Source organism: Mauremys reevesii, linkage group 27 (assembly GCF_016161935.1).
Source record: "Mauremys reevesii isolate NIE-2019 linkage group 27, ASM1616193v1, whole genome shotgun sequence".
Taxonomy (NCBI): Eukaryota; Metazoa; Chordata; order Testudines; family Geoemydidae; genus Mauremys; species Mauremys reevesii.
In genome coordinates this window covers 195,883-214,322 of record NC_052649.1, presented here as the reverse complement: position 1 = coordinate 214,322, position 18,440 = coordinate 195,883, and the positions used below count along the sequence as shown (strand labels likewise).

The window sequence follows — 18,440 nt, the reverse complement described above, 5'->3', positions numbered from 1 at the left end:
TCCGGCACGTCGCTCCAGCCGCTTTACATTCACTGTGCGCTGTGTCAGCTTGGCTGAGAGGAGACACTCAGCCCCAGGTCAATGCTCCAAGTCCACAGGGAGGGGCCGACCCTGCCACTGGTACGCAAGCAGTGCTGTATTTGCTCATGTGACAAACACCCTGCTTGGTGGGGGCCACGGCCCTTCCTCCTTGGGGTGCCTTGCACCCCAGAACACAGCGACTGCATTAGGGAGAGGCCTTGGAGCTGGCCATACATACAGGGGAGGCTCTTTGTTCCTCTGCTCTCCCCACAGCTACAAAAGGACCCATCAGAACATGCCCCATATGGATCCCTTTCCAGATGCTGGTGCTGGGCGATACCTAGACCCGAGCAGTTACATTCCCCAGCCAAAGAGAAACTCTCCACCAGTCCACTGGACAGAGCAAGGATCCCCCTTACCGCTGTTGAAAATGTTGCATTAAAAGGATCACCTGCATTGACGCTTGAGCGTTCACCAACTGCACGTATGGTGCTATACGCAGGATTAGCAGCCTATAAACAAATGTGGGGCTGCACCCACCCTGCTAAGGTTGCTTACCATCCACTGTAGCGTGCTTCAGCGCTTCCTCCAGCTCTCCCTTGGGTAAAGTGATCCCTATGTTAGCCAGGGCCGACTCCAGGTGAGAAACTGCAATTTTGTCACCCTCAACCTTGCTGATGACATCCAAGGCCTCCTGCATGGCTGCAAACGTGTGGAGAACATAAAGCAAAGCATTAACTGGGTCATCTCTCTGCATCAGCACAGGATGGTGTCCTAACATGCCAGTGAAAATGAGGGAGGATCAGAGGCTAAAATACGGAAAGAACATGTTAAAAATGACTTCAACAAATTAGATGTCTTCAGGTCACCAGGGCCTGATGGAATACATCCTAGAACACTCAAGGAGCTGACTGAGGAGATATCTGAGCCATTAGCGATTATCTTCGAAAAGTCATGGGAGACGTTCCAGAGGACTGGAAAAGGGCACATGTAGTGCCCGTCTATAAAAAAGGGAAATAAGGACAACCCGGGAATTACAGACCAGTCAGCTTAACTTCTGTACCCGGACAGATAATGAAGCAAATAAGTAAGCAATCGATTTGCAAACACCTAGAAGATAATTAGGTGATAAGTAACAGTCAGCATGGATTTGTCAAGAACAAATCATGTCAAACCAACCTGACAGCTTTCTTTGACAGGGTAACAAGCCTTGGGGATAGGCGGGAAGTGGTAGACAAGTATATCTTGACTTTAGTAAAGCTTTTGATACTGTCTCGCGTGATCTTCTCAGAAACAAACTAGGGAAATACAACCTAGGTGGAGCTACTGTAAGGTGGATGCATAACCAGTTGGAAAATTGTTCCCAGAGAGCTATCAGTGGTTCACAGTCATGCTGGAAGGGCATAACAAGTGGGGTCCCGCAGGGATCAGTTCTAGATCCGGTTCTGGTCAATATCTTCATCAATGATTTAGATAATGGCATAGACAGGACACGTATAGAGTTTGCAGACAATACCAAGCTGGGAGGGGTTGCCAGTGTTTTGGAGGATAGGATTAAAATTCAAAATGATCTGGACAAACTGGAGAAATGGTCTGAAGAAAACAGGATGAAATTCACTAAGGACAAATGCAAAGTCCTCCACTTAGGAAGGAACAATCAGTTGCACACATAGAAAATGGGAAATGACTGCCTAGGAAGGAGAACTGCGGAAAGGGATCTGGGGTCATAGTGGATCACAAGCTAAATATGAGTCAACAGTGTAACACTGTTGCAAAAAAGCAAACATCCTTCTGGGATGTATTAGCAGGAGTGTTGTAAGCAAGACACGAGAAATAATTCTTCCGCTGTACTCCATGCTGATTAGGCCTCAGTTTTGGGTGCCACATTTCAGGAAAGATGTGGAGAAATTGGAGAAAGTCCAGAGAAGAGCAACAAATATTATTCAAGGTCTTGAAAACATGACCTATGAGGGAAGATTGAAAAAAATTTGTTTGTTTAGTCTGGAAAAGAGAAGACTGAGAGGGGACATGATAACAGTTTTCAAGTATGTAAAAGGTTGTTACAAGGAAGAGGGAGAAAAATTGTTCTTCTTAATCTCTGAGGCTAGGACAAGAAGCAATGGGCTTAAATTGCAGCAAGGGAGGTTTAGGTTGGACATTAGGAAAAACTTCCTCTAACTGTCAGGCTGGTTAAGGACTGGAACAAATTGCCTGGGGAGGTTGTGGAATCTCCATCATTGGGGATTTTTAAGAGCAGGTTGGACAAACACCTGTCACGGATGCTCTAGATAATACTTAGTCCTGCCATGAGCGCAGGGGACTGGACCAGATGACCTCTCGAGGTCCCTTTCAGTCCTATGATTCTATAATTCAACACAAGAGCAACCATGCGCTTTCAGTCCTAGTGTCTTATTTTAAGGGTAAGGCGAGAGGCCAATAGTAAAGGCTACAGGAGAGAGCACAGTACGTGTAGCTCCTCTGCAACAGGCAACTCACTGTAGCAGCTCAGAGAACAAAGTGGCCACTGCATGCACGCACAGAGGTGTCTTAGAAATTTAAAGGGACAGTACACATAAAACTTTGGCATCAGCATTTGGTAGCTACGAACCGTACAGAGAATTTGGTCCATGGACTTCTGCTGAGATCAACTCTAAATTGTATTGCTAACATTCTAAAGAGGAGATGAAGCTAGAGAACAAGGTGAAAAGTATCAACTTCCCGTGAGATATTAAGGAAGCTGAAATGAACATCTGATTGGATCATTGGAGCTGAATAATAAGTATATTTGGCCTCAGATTCTCCTCTCATTTATACAGATATAAATCTAGACCATGTGCGTTGAAGTCTATAGAGTTAATCTGGATTTAAACCAAAGTCATGAGACAAGAACCTGCCCTTTTGATCTCCACAAATGCCCCTACGGAGATCTACTTTTGAAAGATACCTGTTCTCACTCACCTGAAGTTTCTGAGAAGCGCTGGGTGTTTATCAAAGTCGTCAGAACTTCTTTGAAATTCACCTTCCCAGCATCTGCAAGGTAGAGGACACAGCAGACAGAATGGACATTGGGCAAAACACCCAGCGTGAAGACAGACCTGATTGTTTAACTTAGGAAACTCCTTGAAATTAACACCCAGTCTGATGGATAGTCAGGACAGCAGATATGGCAGTAAATCTCCCTAGATGCAAGGCTGTGGTGACTTTAAAAAAGTTTCTATAAATAAGGGATGAAAATGTGCCTATAAATAAATACATGGGATTGTGTAAAACACAAGGACCAGGTTACTGTGACGCTGGCACACACAAGCAGACATGCACAATTTCTGTATCGGCATGTAACAACAGTACTAGATTTTGCAGGTGCATTTAGTACACACGCAATACTGGGAGTACGCCATTGTGTCAAATATATCAAGCCAAATTCTGCTCTCAGCTCTGTGCAACTCTCTGCAGCTCCACCGAAATTCTTTCCTCCCCTCACCCCCAACCTTGTTACGTTCTCAGCCCATGGAGATGAGCATTAGCCAACAAGTGATGTTTGACCCAAACCACAATCAAAGAACAAAGGCTCCTTGGGATGCTGTTCGTTTAGGACTCTCCGCCACCGATCTGCCACCACACAGACGCCACCTATTCTAACGTGGACACGGCCCTTAACATGGCAACACACACACAGGGCCAAATTCGGAGGCGAGTCTAAATGAATCAAGCCATGGTCAAGCTGGTGTAACGTACACTGTCTTTCAAGCTCCCTCTGTGTGTCAGCTCCCCAGGTGACTCATTGGTGAAGGTGGCACCCAGGGAAAACAGGCAGCTCGCAGGTAATGCTCACCGTCCGGGGAAATCTCCTGCAAAGCCTCCTGCAGCTCCTCGCTGGACACGCTGATCCCCAAGCTGGCCAGAATGGAATCCATGTCCTGCAGATCAACTTTGTCCTCTTTGATCCTGCTGAAAGCCCCGATGGCGTCCTGCAGCACTGCCGGGCAAGATGAGACAGCTATGGGGGGCTCGATTCTCCACAGCCTTGCACCTTGTGTAGACATCTGGGGCTAGATCCTACGCGGGTGTAAATCAGACCAGCTCCACTCAAGCCAATGCTGATTTACACTAGCAGAGGGTCCAGCCTTTCTGCCGGTGCAAAGTGGGTATAAAATGCTACATGCCCACTTCTCTCAGGTGTAAGCGACACCCCCCGTGTGTGGAAGGGCCGAACAAGGAGACTTGAGGTGTTCGGGAATTTACTCCGTGAAGACAAGAAGGAGTTAAAAAGGCTCCATGAAGCCCCGCTACCAGACACAAGCCACATGGCTGGGACTTTCTGGGTGGAACACCACCGATTCTGATGGAGTCACACCTGATTTACACCACTCTCGGGAAGACCAGGATCAGGCCCTGTGTTTGCATTATACGGAGGGAAAAAAATCGACCTAGAAATGGGCCAGAGAATCTTTGTCTCTTATGGAAAATAATCTGCACAAGATGTGAGAGCCACAGAGGAGAAACGACTCCCACAAAGGGGCTGGCAAGGACTCTTAGCACCACAAGCCGTTTACACGGAGGGTCAGATTTCGAAGTGCTCAGCACCCTCGGTTGGGACCAGCTGTTCCAAAGGGCCCAGCAACCGACGTGCACCCGATGGGCCGAGCTCATCAGAAAACCTTTCCTGCCATGGGGCAAGTTCTGCTGTCAGTGACACTGGGGTAACGATGGGGGGAGGCGGGGAAGGCGCTCCATGGAGGCCAATGGAATGAGCAGACCATCACCCCGGGGCACACGAGCGCCCAACCTGGCCCTGTGCTGCCTCTTGCAAATACAACATAGAGCTGTGCTAATGGAGAGGTGTTAAAACCTCCCCCCCCACCGAGCGTGGCTCCCCTTCCCGTTTGCCGGCGCCCCCTTCTTCGTTCCGGCTTTTCCCTCAGGGCCTTGCTGGGGCAACGCAGGAGATTGCTTTGTGTGGGTGCCCCGCGGGGAGCTCAGATCCGGGGACCGGCTCCTGGAGCAATCCAAGACTGGGGAGCGTGATCAGGTTTTTCGAAGGGGCCCTCGCTCCTGTCACTGTGATTCGCTCACCCGCGGAGTCCGAGAAGTGCGGGATGCTGGCGAGAGCCGTCAGGAACTCCTTCAGGTTCACGGTCCCGCGCTCTGCAAGGGACAGAAACGCTGAGGTGGGTGGAGAGGGACGAGGGGACAGAGACAGGCGAGGCAGATTTCACTGGGCCGGGAACACGTCCCCACCTGAGCACAGGGCAGCTCTTTAAACGCCACCAGAGAAGGTCAGCCCTAAAGTCTGGCTCCGCAGCAGCAAAGCGTTGGCCCGCTCGGATCTGGGCTTAGATAGCATCAGTGTCCTGTTAAATGGCAGCTAACAGGGCAGGAAGGATGGTCTAGGATATGAGTCGACAGTGGGCCCTTGTTGCCAAGAAGGCTAACAGTATTTTGGGCTGTATAAGTAGGGGCATTGCCAGCAGATCGAGGGATGTGATCATTCCCCTCTATTCGACATTGATGAGGCCTCATCTGGAGTACTGTGTCCAGTTTTGGGCCCCACACTACAAGAAGGATGTGGAAAAATTGGAAAGAGTCCAGCCAAGGGCAACAAAAATAATTAGGGGGCTGGAGCACATGACTTATGAGGAGAGGCTGAGGGAACTGGGATTGTTTAGTCTGCAGAAGAGAAGAATGAGGGGGGGATTTGATAGCTGCTTTCAAACTACCTGAAAGGGGGTTCCAAAGAGGATGGATCTAGACTGTTCTCAGTGGTGGCAGATGACAGAACAAGGAGCAATGGTCTCAAGTTGCAGAGGGGGAGGTTTAGGTTCGATATTAGGAAACACTATTTCACTAGGAGGGTGGTGAAGCACTGCAATGGGTTCCCTAGGGAGGTGGTGGAATCTCCTTCCTTAGAGGTTTTTAAGGCCCAGCTTGATAAAGCCCTGGCTGGGATGGTTTAGTTGGGGATTGGTCCTGCTTTGAGCAGGGGGTTGGACTAGAACCTCCTGAGGTCCCTTCCAACCCTGAGATTCTACGATTCTATGATTCTAGTGCCTAGGACTTGGGGCTTGTCTACGTGGCCCTGCAGTCCAGGCCGTGGGGCTGTGGAATGTGTTGCGCGCCAACAGGACTACACCAGTGCGAACTAGGTACCTTTCAGTTCGTGCCCGTAGACCGGACTGCCGTGCCACGTAGACAAGCCCCAGGACTGAAGAGAACTGGATTCAACTCCCAGCTCAGCCACAGACTCCTGGTGTCTCCTTGGGCATGTCACTTAGTCTGCCTTGGGCCATAGGCGCCAACTCCACAGGTGCTCCAGGGCTGGAGCACCCAGAGAAAAAAAAAAGTGGGTGCTTAGCACCCACCAAATGCAGCGTTTTGGTGGCACACCCAATCAGCTGATTGGCCACTGGGGGAGGGGTTTGTGGGCGGGAAGAGGTGGAGTGAGGGCAGGGCCTTGGGGCAGAGTGGGGCTGGAGCACCTCTGGGGAAAAGGAAATCTCAGCATCTATGCCCTGGGCCTCACTCCCCCTTCAGTAAAAGGGGGGCGGTCCCTGCCTTGTTCACAGGGGAGCCGCGAGGACAATAGGCCTTGGCTGATTGTGAGGCGCTCAGATACTACAGTGCCGAGGGCTGTGGAGCTGCTGAGACAGATATTTATTTGTGCTTATGAAGGACCTCCCAACAGATGGTCTCAAAAGCCCTGTAGAAACATTAACTGAGGACGTCCCAGGCCTCCCCGGCGTGGCAGGTAAATCTCATTCTCCCAGTTTTACAGAGGAGAGACAGAGGCAAAGTGACACGCCCCAGGGAATTAGTGTCCGAGGCAGCAATAGACTCCCACAGAAGTGCTCCAACTTTCAGCCCACACACCTGCCTTGCTTAATAACGAGTACCCGGCATGCGAACACCAACGCCGGCTGCGCCTGGTGTCTGCAGAATGCGGATTACAATGCTCACCATCAACAGCAACGGCCTTCAGTGTCTCCTGGAGCTCTGCCTCCTTTAACGAGATGCCCAGATTTTCCAGGGTGGATTTCAGGTCGTCCAGGTGAATCTTACCTCCCTGCATCCCGCTGACAATGTTGGTGGCATTCTGCAATGCTGAAAGCACACAAGGAAGGAGCAGGGTGTTAGACAGGCCATGAGTCCCATGGAGAATTTTCTCCAGGGCTACGGTCTCAGGAAAATGACATAGGTCAAGATTTTTAGAGGTATTTAGATGCTGCTGTGCTCAGCGTTGCAATGCTAACTGGCTTAAGAGCCTAAATACCATTTTCCAAAGGGATTCAGGCACTTGGGAGCCTAAATCCCATAGATTGTCAATGGAATTTAAGCTCCTTTTACCAGAATGCAACCCCCCCCCCACATACACTAAAACCCCTTTAATAAACTAAAGAAATCTTGAAGTACAGACTTGGAGTGGAGTTAAATGGCACTGAAGACAGGCTGACCAGATTACTGACCTCTAAGAAGACAAATTTGCAAATCTTTTTCTCTAGAGATCTCTTAAATCCGCCTCGATTCTTAGGCAAAACCAATCCAGTGTTACCGGGAAATTATTCCCAGACCCCCACAGGACGTGCAAACTGTGCTTTTTGCAGACACAAAGGTTTGCTCGTGCATTAGCACACGACAGATAAAGCACGTGCTGGCGATTCATTACCCATAGTGAGAGCTTCTATCTATAGTAATAAGCAGACTCTGGGAGCCGTGGCAGTGACAGTGACAGATCTGGAGGACTTGTCAAAGCTGGGTGAGAAGATTTCAATGCTACGGCTATTAAAGCCTTTGTGCTATTTGCTGAGTGATTCATTGTGGGTGAAATTCATCCCCTCGACTCAAGTGCCATTTCAAGAACGTAAGTGGGATGTTAGTGGAGCACTGGCCTTGGCTCAGGGTGAATTTCACCCAATGGGCCTGATTTTTAAGAACAGGCTCCCATTTTGTTCCTGCAGTTGACTGTGGAGACAGTTTTGCCCGGTGTACGCTGCTGGTAGCAAATGGGTGACTGTGGACGTTGTTCTTGGACAGAGCTAATGGACTGGATCCTTTTCTATTTCTACAATTCGCCTAGTTTATTTCCTTTCTTCTAAACCCTCACTTACCTTCCAGCTCAGAGAAGTTCTGGGTATCGCCCAAGGAGGTGAGAAAGTCTTTGAAATTCACCTTTCCATCCCCTGTAAAATACAAATTAAATGTCCGTGGACAGATGTTGTTGTTGTTAGAATACCTAGCTCGTATATAGTGCTTCTCATAGCGGCTGACAGAAACACTGCGTTTGCGGAAATTGGCATATGAGAGAGACAGTTTACTACTGAAATAGCTCCTTATACACTGTACTTTTCACAGGTAGATCTCCAAGCACTTTACAAAGGAGGTACATACAATTACCTCCAATTTACAGATGGGGAAACAGGCATATAGCTGACACATGACTTGCCTACAGTCACCCAGCAGGCCAATCGCTCAAATAAGTCAAATCCCAGCTCTCCTGACTCCTAGTCTAGCGTGCTGCCCATTAGACCGTACTGCCTCTTTCCCCCATATATTAGTTATAGAATTTCCCCCCATACTTTCCTCCTAATTTATTTATTTACAATTTTTCTTTGGGAGATTCATAGGTAGCATTTGAGAAGGCCCCAGGCAGACACTACCCCCTATTATTGCTGGGCGAATACATCCTAAGTTATTTGCCGATTATTTTCTACAGGCAATTCTTGATCTTCGGAAGTCAGTTGGGAATATCTGGCCTCTGATCGTCACGCAGGCGTGACTGAATCCCTAGGTCACATGGTATATTTCTGTTTCCTGACTGGAGGATATTGGCGGGACTCATGCTCATGTGCTGAACATCAAGCACGTGCGTAAGTGCTTTGCTGGATCAGGGCCAGCGTGCTCGGCTTCCGGCAGGCTCTGACGCACAGCGGAGAACCCGGGCGCTGAGCGGCGTACGAACGTGGAGCCTCCAAGCAGACGTTCCCCTCCCGCAGAAGGGCCGATATGGGAGATGCTCACCATCAACGGCAGCGGTCGTTAGCCCCTCCTGGAGTGACTCTTTGGGCAGATGAACTCCCAGGCTGTTGAGGGTTTGCTCCAGCTGAGAAACAGGGACCTTATCCTCTTTGATCTTGCTGACAGTCTCCAAGGCGTCCTGCAGTGCTGCAGACACACAGCCAAGGTAAAAAGCAAGTTCCGGAGAGGGGGTGGCTGATTAAAGCAATGGCTGGAGCGCCAGCAGCGCTGTCAAAAGGGGGATGTTAATAGTGGAGGAAACAACAACAGACTTAAAGGGCCACATGCATAAAACAGAGCCTTCAATCCTGGCTAGATGAGCTACAGCTCCATAGAAATTCGTTTTGCCTAGAGATTCAGAGCCGCACGGCCCTGAGGAGTAGGAGAGTCCCTCCCCTGAGCAGCTTACTCTAAATAGACAGGACAAAAGGGGAAACGGAGGCACAGAGCGGGGCAGTCACCCGGCGGCCAGGGGTGGAGCTGGGACTAGAACCCAGGTCTCCTGAGTCCCACTCCAGTGCATTATCTCCTGATGAATAACATCTGCTGGCTAGCATAGCAATATCTCTCCTATTACTGATATGTATTATCTGCACCATATAGAAGTACACCTCTACCCCGATATAACGCGGTCCTCGGGAGCCAAAAAATCTCACCGCCTTATAGGTGAGACCGCGTTATATCGGGTACGGTCCGGTACCGGCAGAGCCGGTCCGCCATGCCGGACTGGACCAGCTTCCCCGGCGGTGATTTAAAGGGCCCGGTGCTCCAGCTGCTGCAGGAATCCCCGGACCTTTTAAATCACCGCTGGAGCTCCGGCAGCGGGACTCGGGCGGTGCTTTAAAGGGCCCGGGGCTCCCTGCTGCTTTACTGCGTTCTATCCGAATTCGTGTTATATCAGGTCGCGTTGTATGTGTCAAGCACCAATAACCGTAAGCACAAATAGTGCACTCATGATAAAGCCTAAATTGGCCTATACCATAATCCTGTTCACTTATGCTAAGTATCCCATAACTCCGTCCACGTGCACAAGGCATTAGGCATAAGCAGACAGGAAACATGCCAAAATAAAGCCACATTCATTCTATGCCTCAGTACAAGCCAGGGAAGGACTTTCACGGAGCAGGACCTGGGATGCTGGTATTCAGCACACAGAGAAGGTGGGAACCGAACAACTAATTAGGGAACTGGGGCTAACCGGTGGGTTGGATTTTAGGGATGTGTAAGGAGATGTGTAACTTGTAAGAACTCACACCGGCCGAAATGGGGAGAACAGCTTCTGGGTAAGGTGAATGTAACTTCGCTGTATGGGACGGCTCCCCGGAGACTGCTATTGCATAGAACCCTTTTTTGCTGTCCCTCATTAATAAACCTGACTGACATTGGTTATCATTGGGTGTCTTGAATACGTTTCATCCTAACAAACCAAAGTGGGGTCAAGCAACTGATCACACAGTCTATCAGCACCCCCGAGCAAGCTGCTTCTCTGATTTCTCTGCTACTCACCTACATATTCAGAGAAGCGGGGGATGTTGGTCAAAACCTTCATGAATTCCTTCACATTCACCCTCCCCGATTCTGCAAGGCAGAGAAGGGCTCAGAAAGGAAAGGCACGGCAAGCAGACACCACCGGGCCAAGAGACAGGCAGGCAGAAGGGCAGTTCTGAGGTGAGCGACGCCGGTGGAAATCTGGAGTAACTCCAATGACTTCGGGGGAGTAACCGTAGAAATGGCCTGGTGTTACGGGAGAGGGAATCGGGCCCGGAGCGTCTCAGCTGCAAATTCTCCCATGAGCCCTTCCTCCAAGCATGGTCCTAACTCCCTTCCCAAAGCCTCCTGCATCGATACCAGCCTGTCTCCAGCAAACCAGAGATGATGCACCACCCAGCTGCCTAACCCTCCCACTGGTTTTCCTCCTCCTCGGACGGTCCCAGGAACCCTAGCCCTCCCCCTCGGCCATTCCAGAAGTAGAGAGGATCCCACATCCATCAGCTCAGTGGTCCCCAACGCGGTGCCCGTGAACGCCATGGCGCCCGCCGGGGAATTTATGTGCGCCCGCCTAGTGCCCAGCAGGGGAGAGAAGCTGCGGCCCCGCGCCTGCCAGGGACAGATCACTCCAGGGCTGCAGGCTGCGGGCGCCAGTGTTCTCTGTTCTCCCGGCTTCTCTCCGGCTTCTCTCTGCACTGCCCAGAACTGGCGCCAAAAAATCCCCAAAACCAAAACAAAAAAAAAACGCTCCGACGCTGCAGAATGGACGGAATGCGGCCCCATAGCATGTGCTGCCCCAGGCACGTGCTTGCTCCACTGGTGCCTGGAGCCGGCCCTGCATTATGTGAGTAATTGTTGGCACCCGCCACACTCTTCTGAAGACATGAATGTGCTACTGGCCACAAAAAGGTTGGGGACCACTGCATCAGCTCATACTCTCACACAGCCAGTAACCACATACGCTCAGGCCGGGCAGAACAAGGATACTTGCTCTGCCGAACCCCAAGAGATGAACCCTTGAGACACTGACCGTCAGCAGGGCAGGACGTCAGGGCTTCTTGCAGCTCCCTGGGAGTTAAATGGATCCCCATGGCCTTCAGAGCCGACGGCAAGTTGCTCACCTCGATCTTGTCTCCGCTGATTTTGCTGAGTGCGTTGAAAGCGTCCTGCAAAGCTGCGGGGACAGCGAGAGCAGAGGGGCAGCTAGTGCGTCTCTGAGCCTGGCTCTCTGTTAAAGTGGCCGGGTGCAGTCGCTGACGCTGCGGCACGGCAGGTGTGGAACATCACTTGATCCGAACGGCAGCTTGGCACATGGTGCAAACGACTCCATAAAGTACAGGGCAATGGAGAATCGAGCCCCTTCAGTCTGGAAGTCTCCTATCCACGCTCCCATCACCAAATTAGAGGGGTATCACTTTAAGAGGAGCCCCAGAATCAAATAATGGACTATTTACTGTGGATACAAGGTTGCTGTAGAAACAACGTAATCAATTATGGAAGGGGAGCCCCGGTTTCTAAAAGCAGAGGCAACAGTAAGGGTGTGTCTACATTTGAAACTTAATCTGGAATAAAGCAGGGTGTGATTTTAAAGCGGATTAACTACTGCTGATTAACTCCATGTGTGGATGCTCTTACTCTGGAATAAAAGTATTCACATATGGAGTTAATCCAGAATAGATATTCACGAATCACTCCCTGCACAGATGAGCCATTGAAAATACTAATGAGCAACCAGAGAAACTTCCTTGATGAGAGGTGTATGGATGAGAACATCGATTCCTCCATTAAACTGGATCACGTTTTCTCAGCACTAAATCCCCTCCCGCTGCAGGGCAGAAGGCAGCCATTGGGTGAGTGGGCTAGGAAGGAACTTCCTGGATTATTTTGTAACTCACGATGTTTTGTTTTGTTTTGTTTTTTTGTGTCTTTCTCTGAAGCATCAGTTATTAGTTCCTGAAAGACACAGGATACCGGGTTAGACGGACCCTTGGTCCAATCCAGTCCAGCAATTCCTCTGCTGTTACATCAACAGAGACAGATTTGGGCCAGGCAACGGAATCGCTACGATTCCAAATACCTCCTTAAAGATGACTCCCCAGAGCTGTGATCTGGGCTACATCCCACCCCCCTGGGAACTCTCCAGTGCTCAGAGAGCTTGGTTCTCTAGGCCCGTGCTGGCAGCCAAGCGGCTCAGATGGCTTAGCTGGCAGAGCAGGCTGCCTCCGGGGACAGCGGCTTGGCCCAGCGGCCTGGCAGCTGCGGAGCGAGTACCGTGTCAGAGACTCGCACGAAGAGATGAATTCCCAGCAGCTGGAAATGGAGATGTGGCTCTTCTTTTCCCTCGTCTCCTCTTCTTTCCCTCCCGTCTCATTTCTTTACTTTTGTCTCCCCCCCCCCCGTTCTCCCCCTATTTTTTTTAAAACGAGGCTCCACCACCAGCAACAGAGTCAGCGGAACCCGTCTCGCCGTCAGGGGCCTTGATGGCTGCAAACCAGGCCCCGTGCATCTCTGCCACCGAGCTGAATGCACGTGTGACCCACCTCTGTGCCAGAGCCACCGACTCTGCTGCAGCCCCGCCTAGGGGCTTGGTAGGTTTCTCTGGAGCGCCCTGTGCCATCACGGTATTCCCGCATGCACCCCACAATCCTGACGGCGGAGGAGTTGGAGTGCGATTTGGGCTCCCCATTTCCAGGTGTTTCTAACAGGAATTGGGCCCCAAAGGCCTCTAAGCGGCTTCGGAAATCCCAGCCTGGACTGAGGCCAGCGCACGGCCGACAACCGGCCCACAAAGAAGAAATCGAATCTTGCTCAGACTAGTCGAGAGCGTGAAAAACGCCAGCGCTATCCCCAAGCCGGAGTTTCCCGGCGCTTCTCCAGGGAGAGCTCACAGCTCAGCGGTGACCTTCCGTCCATTTTCAGCGACGGTAAAGCTCCCGCTCACCTTCGAACTCGGTGAATCGCCGGGTCCCGGTCATGCACATCATGACGTCTTTAAAATTCACCATCCCATCCTCTGCAAGGCACAGAACAGCGGAGACGTTATGCGGGGGGGATGCGGAGACGTGCGGGTCACACAGCGCTATCATCATCACTACTAGTTTCAGGGGTTGGGGCCCCCCCAAAAGGTCAGTGGGACACTTCTCCCTCAGAGCTCACATCTCAGCGATGTGAAGTTCCCTTTCTCCCACTCTGGCAGTGCAAAGGGAGCTGAAAGTGCCAGTAAATTACCCTTCCCTCCCGCCAGGGAGATCTAAAGGGACCTTCATATCAGTGAGAGTCCAGCCCGACGAGTCAGTCCGCTGATGCTCACTCCAGGCCCAGCACTCCACTGCCCAGCACCTTGTGTGGTCACCTGCTCTGCTGAGCACCGTGCGCACACGGGGTGAATGGGGGGCCGAAGTCAGCCAGCGCTGGTGGTGTGCAACGCTACCAGATCGGAACGGCCGCCTTTCGCACCGGTATAAATGTCCGCACAAGGCGAGAGGGAATCAGGCCCAGAACCGGCTGGTTTTAGCTGTATGAAGTTAGTCACCGCTCCAGTGAAAACCTCCGGCAGCGGGAGATGTGTATTGCCTGACCTTCAGAGAGAAGCTTGGCCTAATGGACAGAACCCTGGCTTGGGCCTCAGAGCGGAGCGCTAGTCCCACCTCTGCTACTGACCCGCCAGATGGCCTTAGGTAAGTCACTTTACCACTTTGTGCCACAGCTTTCCGGATAATGCACTGATCTCCCTTATAAAACCCTCGAAGATCTAGGGAGGAAAAGCACTATACGAGAGCTGGGTATTATTATTACAGTTTCATATACTAGCAAACCAGGAATTCTACTACACAACAGAAGGCTTATTACAGACCAAGTTTCTCTTTTCACAGGCTGGCACGTGCTCTTGTACACACAGACCTCTGGAAAGGCCCTACGTGCTCACGTCTGGCCTGCCTACGCACGCCGTTCACCAGGGGAAAGCGTGCTCACCAGCGATCGTAACCGACGCCAGTAATTCGCGTCGCTCCTCCTCTGTTAAAACGATTCCCATGCTCGCCAGGGTGGAGTCCAGCGCATCGACACGGATGTTATCGTCCTTGATGCTGCTCATCGCGTCGAAGGCGTCCTTCAGCACTGCAACGTGCACGGGGAACACAAAGAGTTCTGTCCACACAAGAGCTCCAGTGCAAAATTTGTCTTGCTTTGCTCTTGAGAGGATTGGGGGAAACAGGGGCCAACCAATCCTGCCCCTCCCTATTCCCCCATGTGCACAACACCCCACGCCCCAGAATTACATAGTCAAACACAGCCCACGTGCTGCGCTGAATCTGAACTCGCCTCCCCATCCTGAGGTCTGGTTTTCAGGTGAGGTTTTCAAAAGAAACCAGTGATTTTTGGGGCTCCCGCCTTGAGGCACCCACAGAAGGGGGATTTTTTCAGAGGGTGGGTGTGGGGCACTTTCTGAACATCAGGAACCTTCATGGTGTCTCCTGCTGGGCACTGGCCCCTTTTGAGAACCTCACCCAAAGAAACCAACCATAAAACAACAAAAGGCCTGATGTAAAGCCCATTGAAGCCAATGGAAATACTCCATGGCTTTGGGTCAGACCCGTAAAGTTCTGCCCAAGCCTTCTCATCACGTTTGGCTGCTTCTAGGGTTCCTCCCAGAGGACTGCTCAGCCCACACCCTTGATCCTCTCCTTCTATAGAGAGCCCCTCCCACCTCCCTTATATCCAGGAGCTCAGAGTAGGTTCTGCTTAACCCTTTCCCAGCAGGATCAACACCTGCCGACAGGGTAGATGGGAAAGTTCTGGGCAATCGACTGTTGCCCTGTATAACTGCATTGCCGTTGGTGGAATAACTCCTGATCTAGACTGGCGTCCCAGGCAGAATTTGGCCCCAAATGATTGAAATGAAATTCCACATCTGGTCCCCCCACAATCCTGATTTCCTTGAAAGCTCTTACTCACCAGTAACTTCAGGGAAATGAGGCAGTTGGGTTAAAACTGTTATGAATTCTCTGAAATTCACCTTCCCGTTGTCTGCAAGGTAAAGCAAAGTTCAGATGTGGACAGAATGATGGACAGAAGCTAACGGATAGAAAGACAGACAAAACCTGTGGGCTGTATCTCGGGGTTCTCAGCCTGGTGATGGAGAGGAGTCAAGGGTTTGCAGGCACCCAGCTCTGCTCAGATTGGGAAATCTGCTGGGTGAGAAAGGCTGAGAGCCACAGCACCGCGGTTTCAGTATTACAGCACGCGAAAAGCTGTTACAAATGCTGGTTTAGAATTCCCCTGCCCTTCCAAGAGAGGCTCTGAATTAAAGAGGAATGTATCTGTACCAAGGTAAGGCAATCGAAGGCTGCCACCGGGGATGCGTGTCCCGGGCACACCGAGCGCTATTCTTAACTGCGCACCCCTGTTTACACAGCTGTAGCAGTCTCGCTAGTTGCCTTACAGACGGGTAGGAAGGCGAGGTCCTGTCCCAAAGAACTGCCCACAGAAACTGGAGCGATGGAGAGAGGGGGAAAGGGAGAACAAGGAGGGACCTTAAAGAGCTCGGGGGATGTCATAACTATAAAGGGAACAGTTACAATCCTCCCGTGTACAATACTATAAAATCCCTCCTGGTCAGAGACACCAAAATCCTTTTACCTGTAAAGGGTTAAGAAGCTCAGGTAACCTGGCTGACACCTGACCCTAAGGGGACAAGATACTTTCAAATCTTAGGAGGGGGGAAAAGGCTTTTGTTTGTGCTCTTTGTTTTGGGGGTTGTTCGTTCTTGGGACTAAGAGGGACCAGCCATCAATCCAGGCTCTCCAAATCTTTCTGAACCAGTCTCTCATATTTCAAACTTGTAAGTAACAGCCAGGCCAGGCGGGTTAGGTTTATCTTTGTTTTCTCAACTTGTAAACGTTCCATTTGCTAGAGGGTTTACCTCTGTTTGCTGTAACTTTGAACCTAAGGCTACAGGGAGTTCCTCTGTGAATCTGATTACCCTGTAAAGTTATTTTCCACCTGATTTTACAGAGATGATTTTTACCTTTTTCTTTAATTAAAATTCTTCTTTTAAGAACCTGATTGATTTTTCATGGTTTTAAGACCCAAGGGTTTTGGATCTGTGTTCACCAGGACTAATTGGTGAGGGTATACTCTTAAGCCTACCCAGGAAAAGGGGTGTAAGGATTGGGGGAGGGGGGGAAGGAATTAGTCTCAAATCCGCCCAGGAAAGGGGGGGGGGTTAGGGACTTGGGAAATCTTTGGGGAAAGGCAGAGTTCCAAGTGAGATTTGGAACACGCTTGGTGGTGGCAGCTTACTGTTAACCTAAGCTGGTAAATAAGCTTAGGAGGCTTTCATGCGGGTCCTCACATCTGTACCCTAGAGTTCAGAGTGGGGAAGGAACCTTGACAGGGAAGATTTTCCGACGTACAAACGGGAGTTAGGCGTCTGGCTCCCATTCTCTTTCCAATGGGTATTGGGCCCCTCACTGCTCCTGGTCCCTTTGAAAATATTCCCCTAAACTACACAGTCCCGTAGCCTTAAAATTCAACCTGGCCTGCAGGGTGGTTCCCACTGAATTTCTGGGATCAAAGACACTCTTCTTTCTGCAAGGATAAGGGCTCACTCAGGAATCAGTGGGTGAAATTCTCCTCCAGCCTGCATTACGCAGGTGGTCAGCCTAGGCAGCCCGTTCCGGCCTTAGCATCTATGAGCGTATGAGGAACGCAGCTAGACCATCACAAACCAACGGGTTCAAACGGGCAGAGGACTTCTCCTGCTAGACGAGGCCACACACATAAAGGGACGGACGCATGGCTGAAATTCACCCCTGTCCCATACATCCACTGCAGAGGCACGTCCCACCTGAGCCTGTTCATGTGCACGCCAGCCCCAGGGGACAGGACATACCTAAGCAAGACACACCCCGCTGAAGCCCACGCGGAGGCTTGACATGCTCACCGTCGGCACTGGCTGTCTTCATCACCTCCGTCAGCGTCTCCTTCGCTAGACGGAGCCCCATGCCGCTCAGGGTGGACTCGAGGTCGTGGAGGTCAAAGTGGTCATCCTTGAGCTTGCTGATGGCCAGGCAGGTGAGCTGCAGCCCTGCGGGGACACAACCAACGCACGGCGGGGTGCACATGAAACATATCTGCTACGGCATCGGGGACAGCAAAGAGAAGGGCGTGGCCAGCCGGTCTTGGAGGCTGGCACGGCCGAAGCAGTGGCAGAGGAAGCTTCCTATACACTGTCCTGAGAAAGTCAATGTGTCTACACTGGGAGGACTGCTTCGGGGTTGGGGGAGGGGGGCAGGACTCAGACTCCATGATCTAACCCGTCCTTGACGCCGTCCACACAGGGATACCGTGGAAGTGCTCAAGCAAAGTGCTTACGCACGCACTTGAGTTCCATGCTGAAAGCTAAGCACATGCCCAAGTGTGCTGCTGAATGGGGGCCAGGAGAGGATCCTGCTATTATAGGGTGAAATTCACCCTTCGCCCAGGCCTCTGCACCACGGACACTCCCTTTGGAGGGCTTCAGTGGGACTTAAGTGATGCACGGACCTCGTGCTGGGCCCTCTGCACAGGACAGGATTTCCCCCATAGCCTCTGCCTCCCTGAAGTTGCTGGGAGTTTTGTAATTGGCTGGTTCGCGATGCCTCTTCTTGATACGTCAACAGTACGTAACAGTGTGTGTTTGCTCCGAAGGCTTAAAGATCATCCAGAAACCTGCAACTCAAATGTTGTCACCCCACGGAAATCAGGTAAACAGCCCCAACCTCCCAGGGCTGCAGTGGGCTCAGCTACGGCACACGACCCCCATGTGTGTTACCCTCACTCACAGCCTGAGCCAGCTCCATTAAAAAGTCAATGGAAAAATTCCCATGGACTTCAACGAGTGCTGGATCAGGGCCTTGGATCAACAGCTGCTCAACGGTCAA

At 51.2% G+C, this 18,440-nt stretch overlaps 2 protein-coding genes across 5 annotated transcripts in view; both read right to left on the bottom strand.

Annotated features, from left to right (window-relative positions):
• EFCAB3 (EF-hand calcium binding domain 3) overlaps window positions 1-13,515 on the bottom strand; it is a 69,290-nt gene extending 55,775 nt beyond the window's left edge. For all 4 annotated transcript variants that reach the window (XM_039517039.1, XM_039517036.1, XM_039517037.1 and 1 more), the window contains exons 1-10: window positions 13,460-13,515; window positions 11,549-11,692; window positions 10,537-10,608; window positions 9,034-9,177; window positions 8,124-8,195; window positions 6,976-7,119; window positions 5,095-5,166; window positions 3,854-3,997; window positions 2,980-3,051; window positions 580-723 (exon numbers count right to left, since the gene is read on the bottom strand). In XM_039517039.1, coding sequence (XP_039372973.1) covers window positions 580-723; window positions 2,980-3,051; window positions 3,854-3,997; window positions 5,095-5,166; window positions 6,976-7,119; window positions 8,124-8,195; window positions 9,034-9,177; window positions 10,537-10,608; window positions 11,549-11,692; window positions 13,460-13,502 — 1,051 coding nt within the window. In that variant the 5' untranslated portion in view covers window positions 13,503-13,515. The remainder of the gene's footprint in view (window positions 1-579; window positions 724-2,979; window positions 3,052-3,853; window positions 3,998-5,094; window positions 5,167-6,975; window positions 7,120-8,123; window positions 8,196-9,033; window positions 9,178-10,536; window positions 10,609-11,548; window positions 11,693-13,459) is intronic.
• Window positions 13,516-14,467: 952 nt separating this feature from the next.
• LOC120392172 (EF-hand calcium-binding domain-containing protein 13-like) overlaps window positions 14,468-18,440 on the bottom strand; it is a 37,690-nt gene continuing 33,717 nt past the window's right edge. Inside the window, exons 25-27 of the mRNA XM_039516743.1 lie at window positions 17,462-17,605; window positions 15,472-15,543; window positions 14,468-14,634 (exon numbers count right to left, since the gene is read on the bottom strand). Coding sequence (XP_039372677.1) covers window positions 14,468-14,634; window positions 15,472-15,543; window positions 17,462-17,605 — 383 coding nt within the window. The remainder of the gene's footprint in view (window positions 14,635-15,471; window positions 15,544-17,461; window positions 17,606-18,440) is intronic.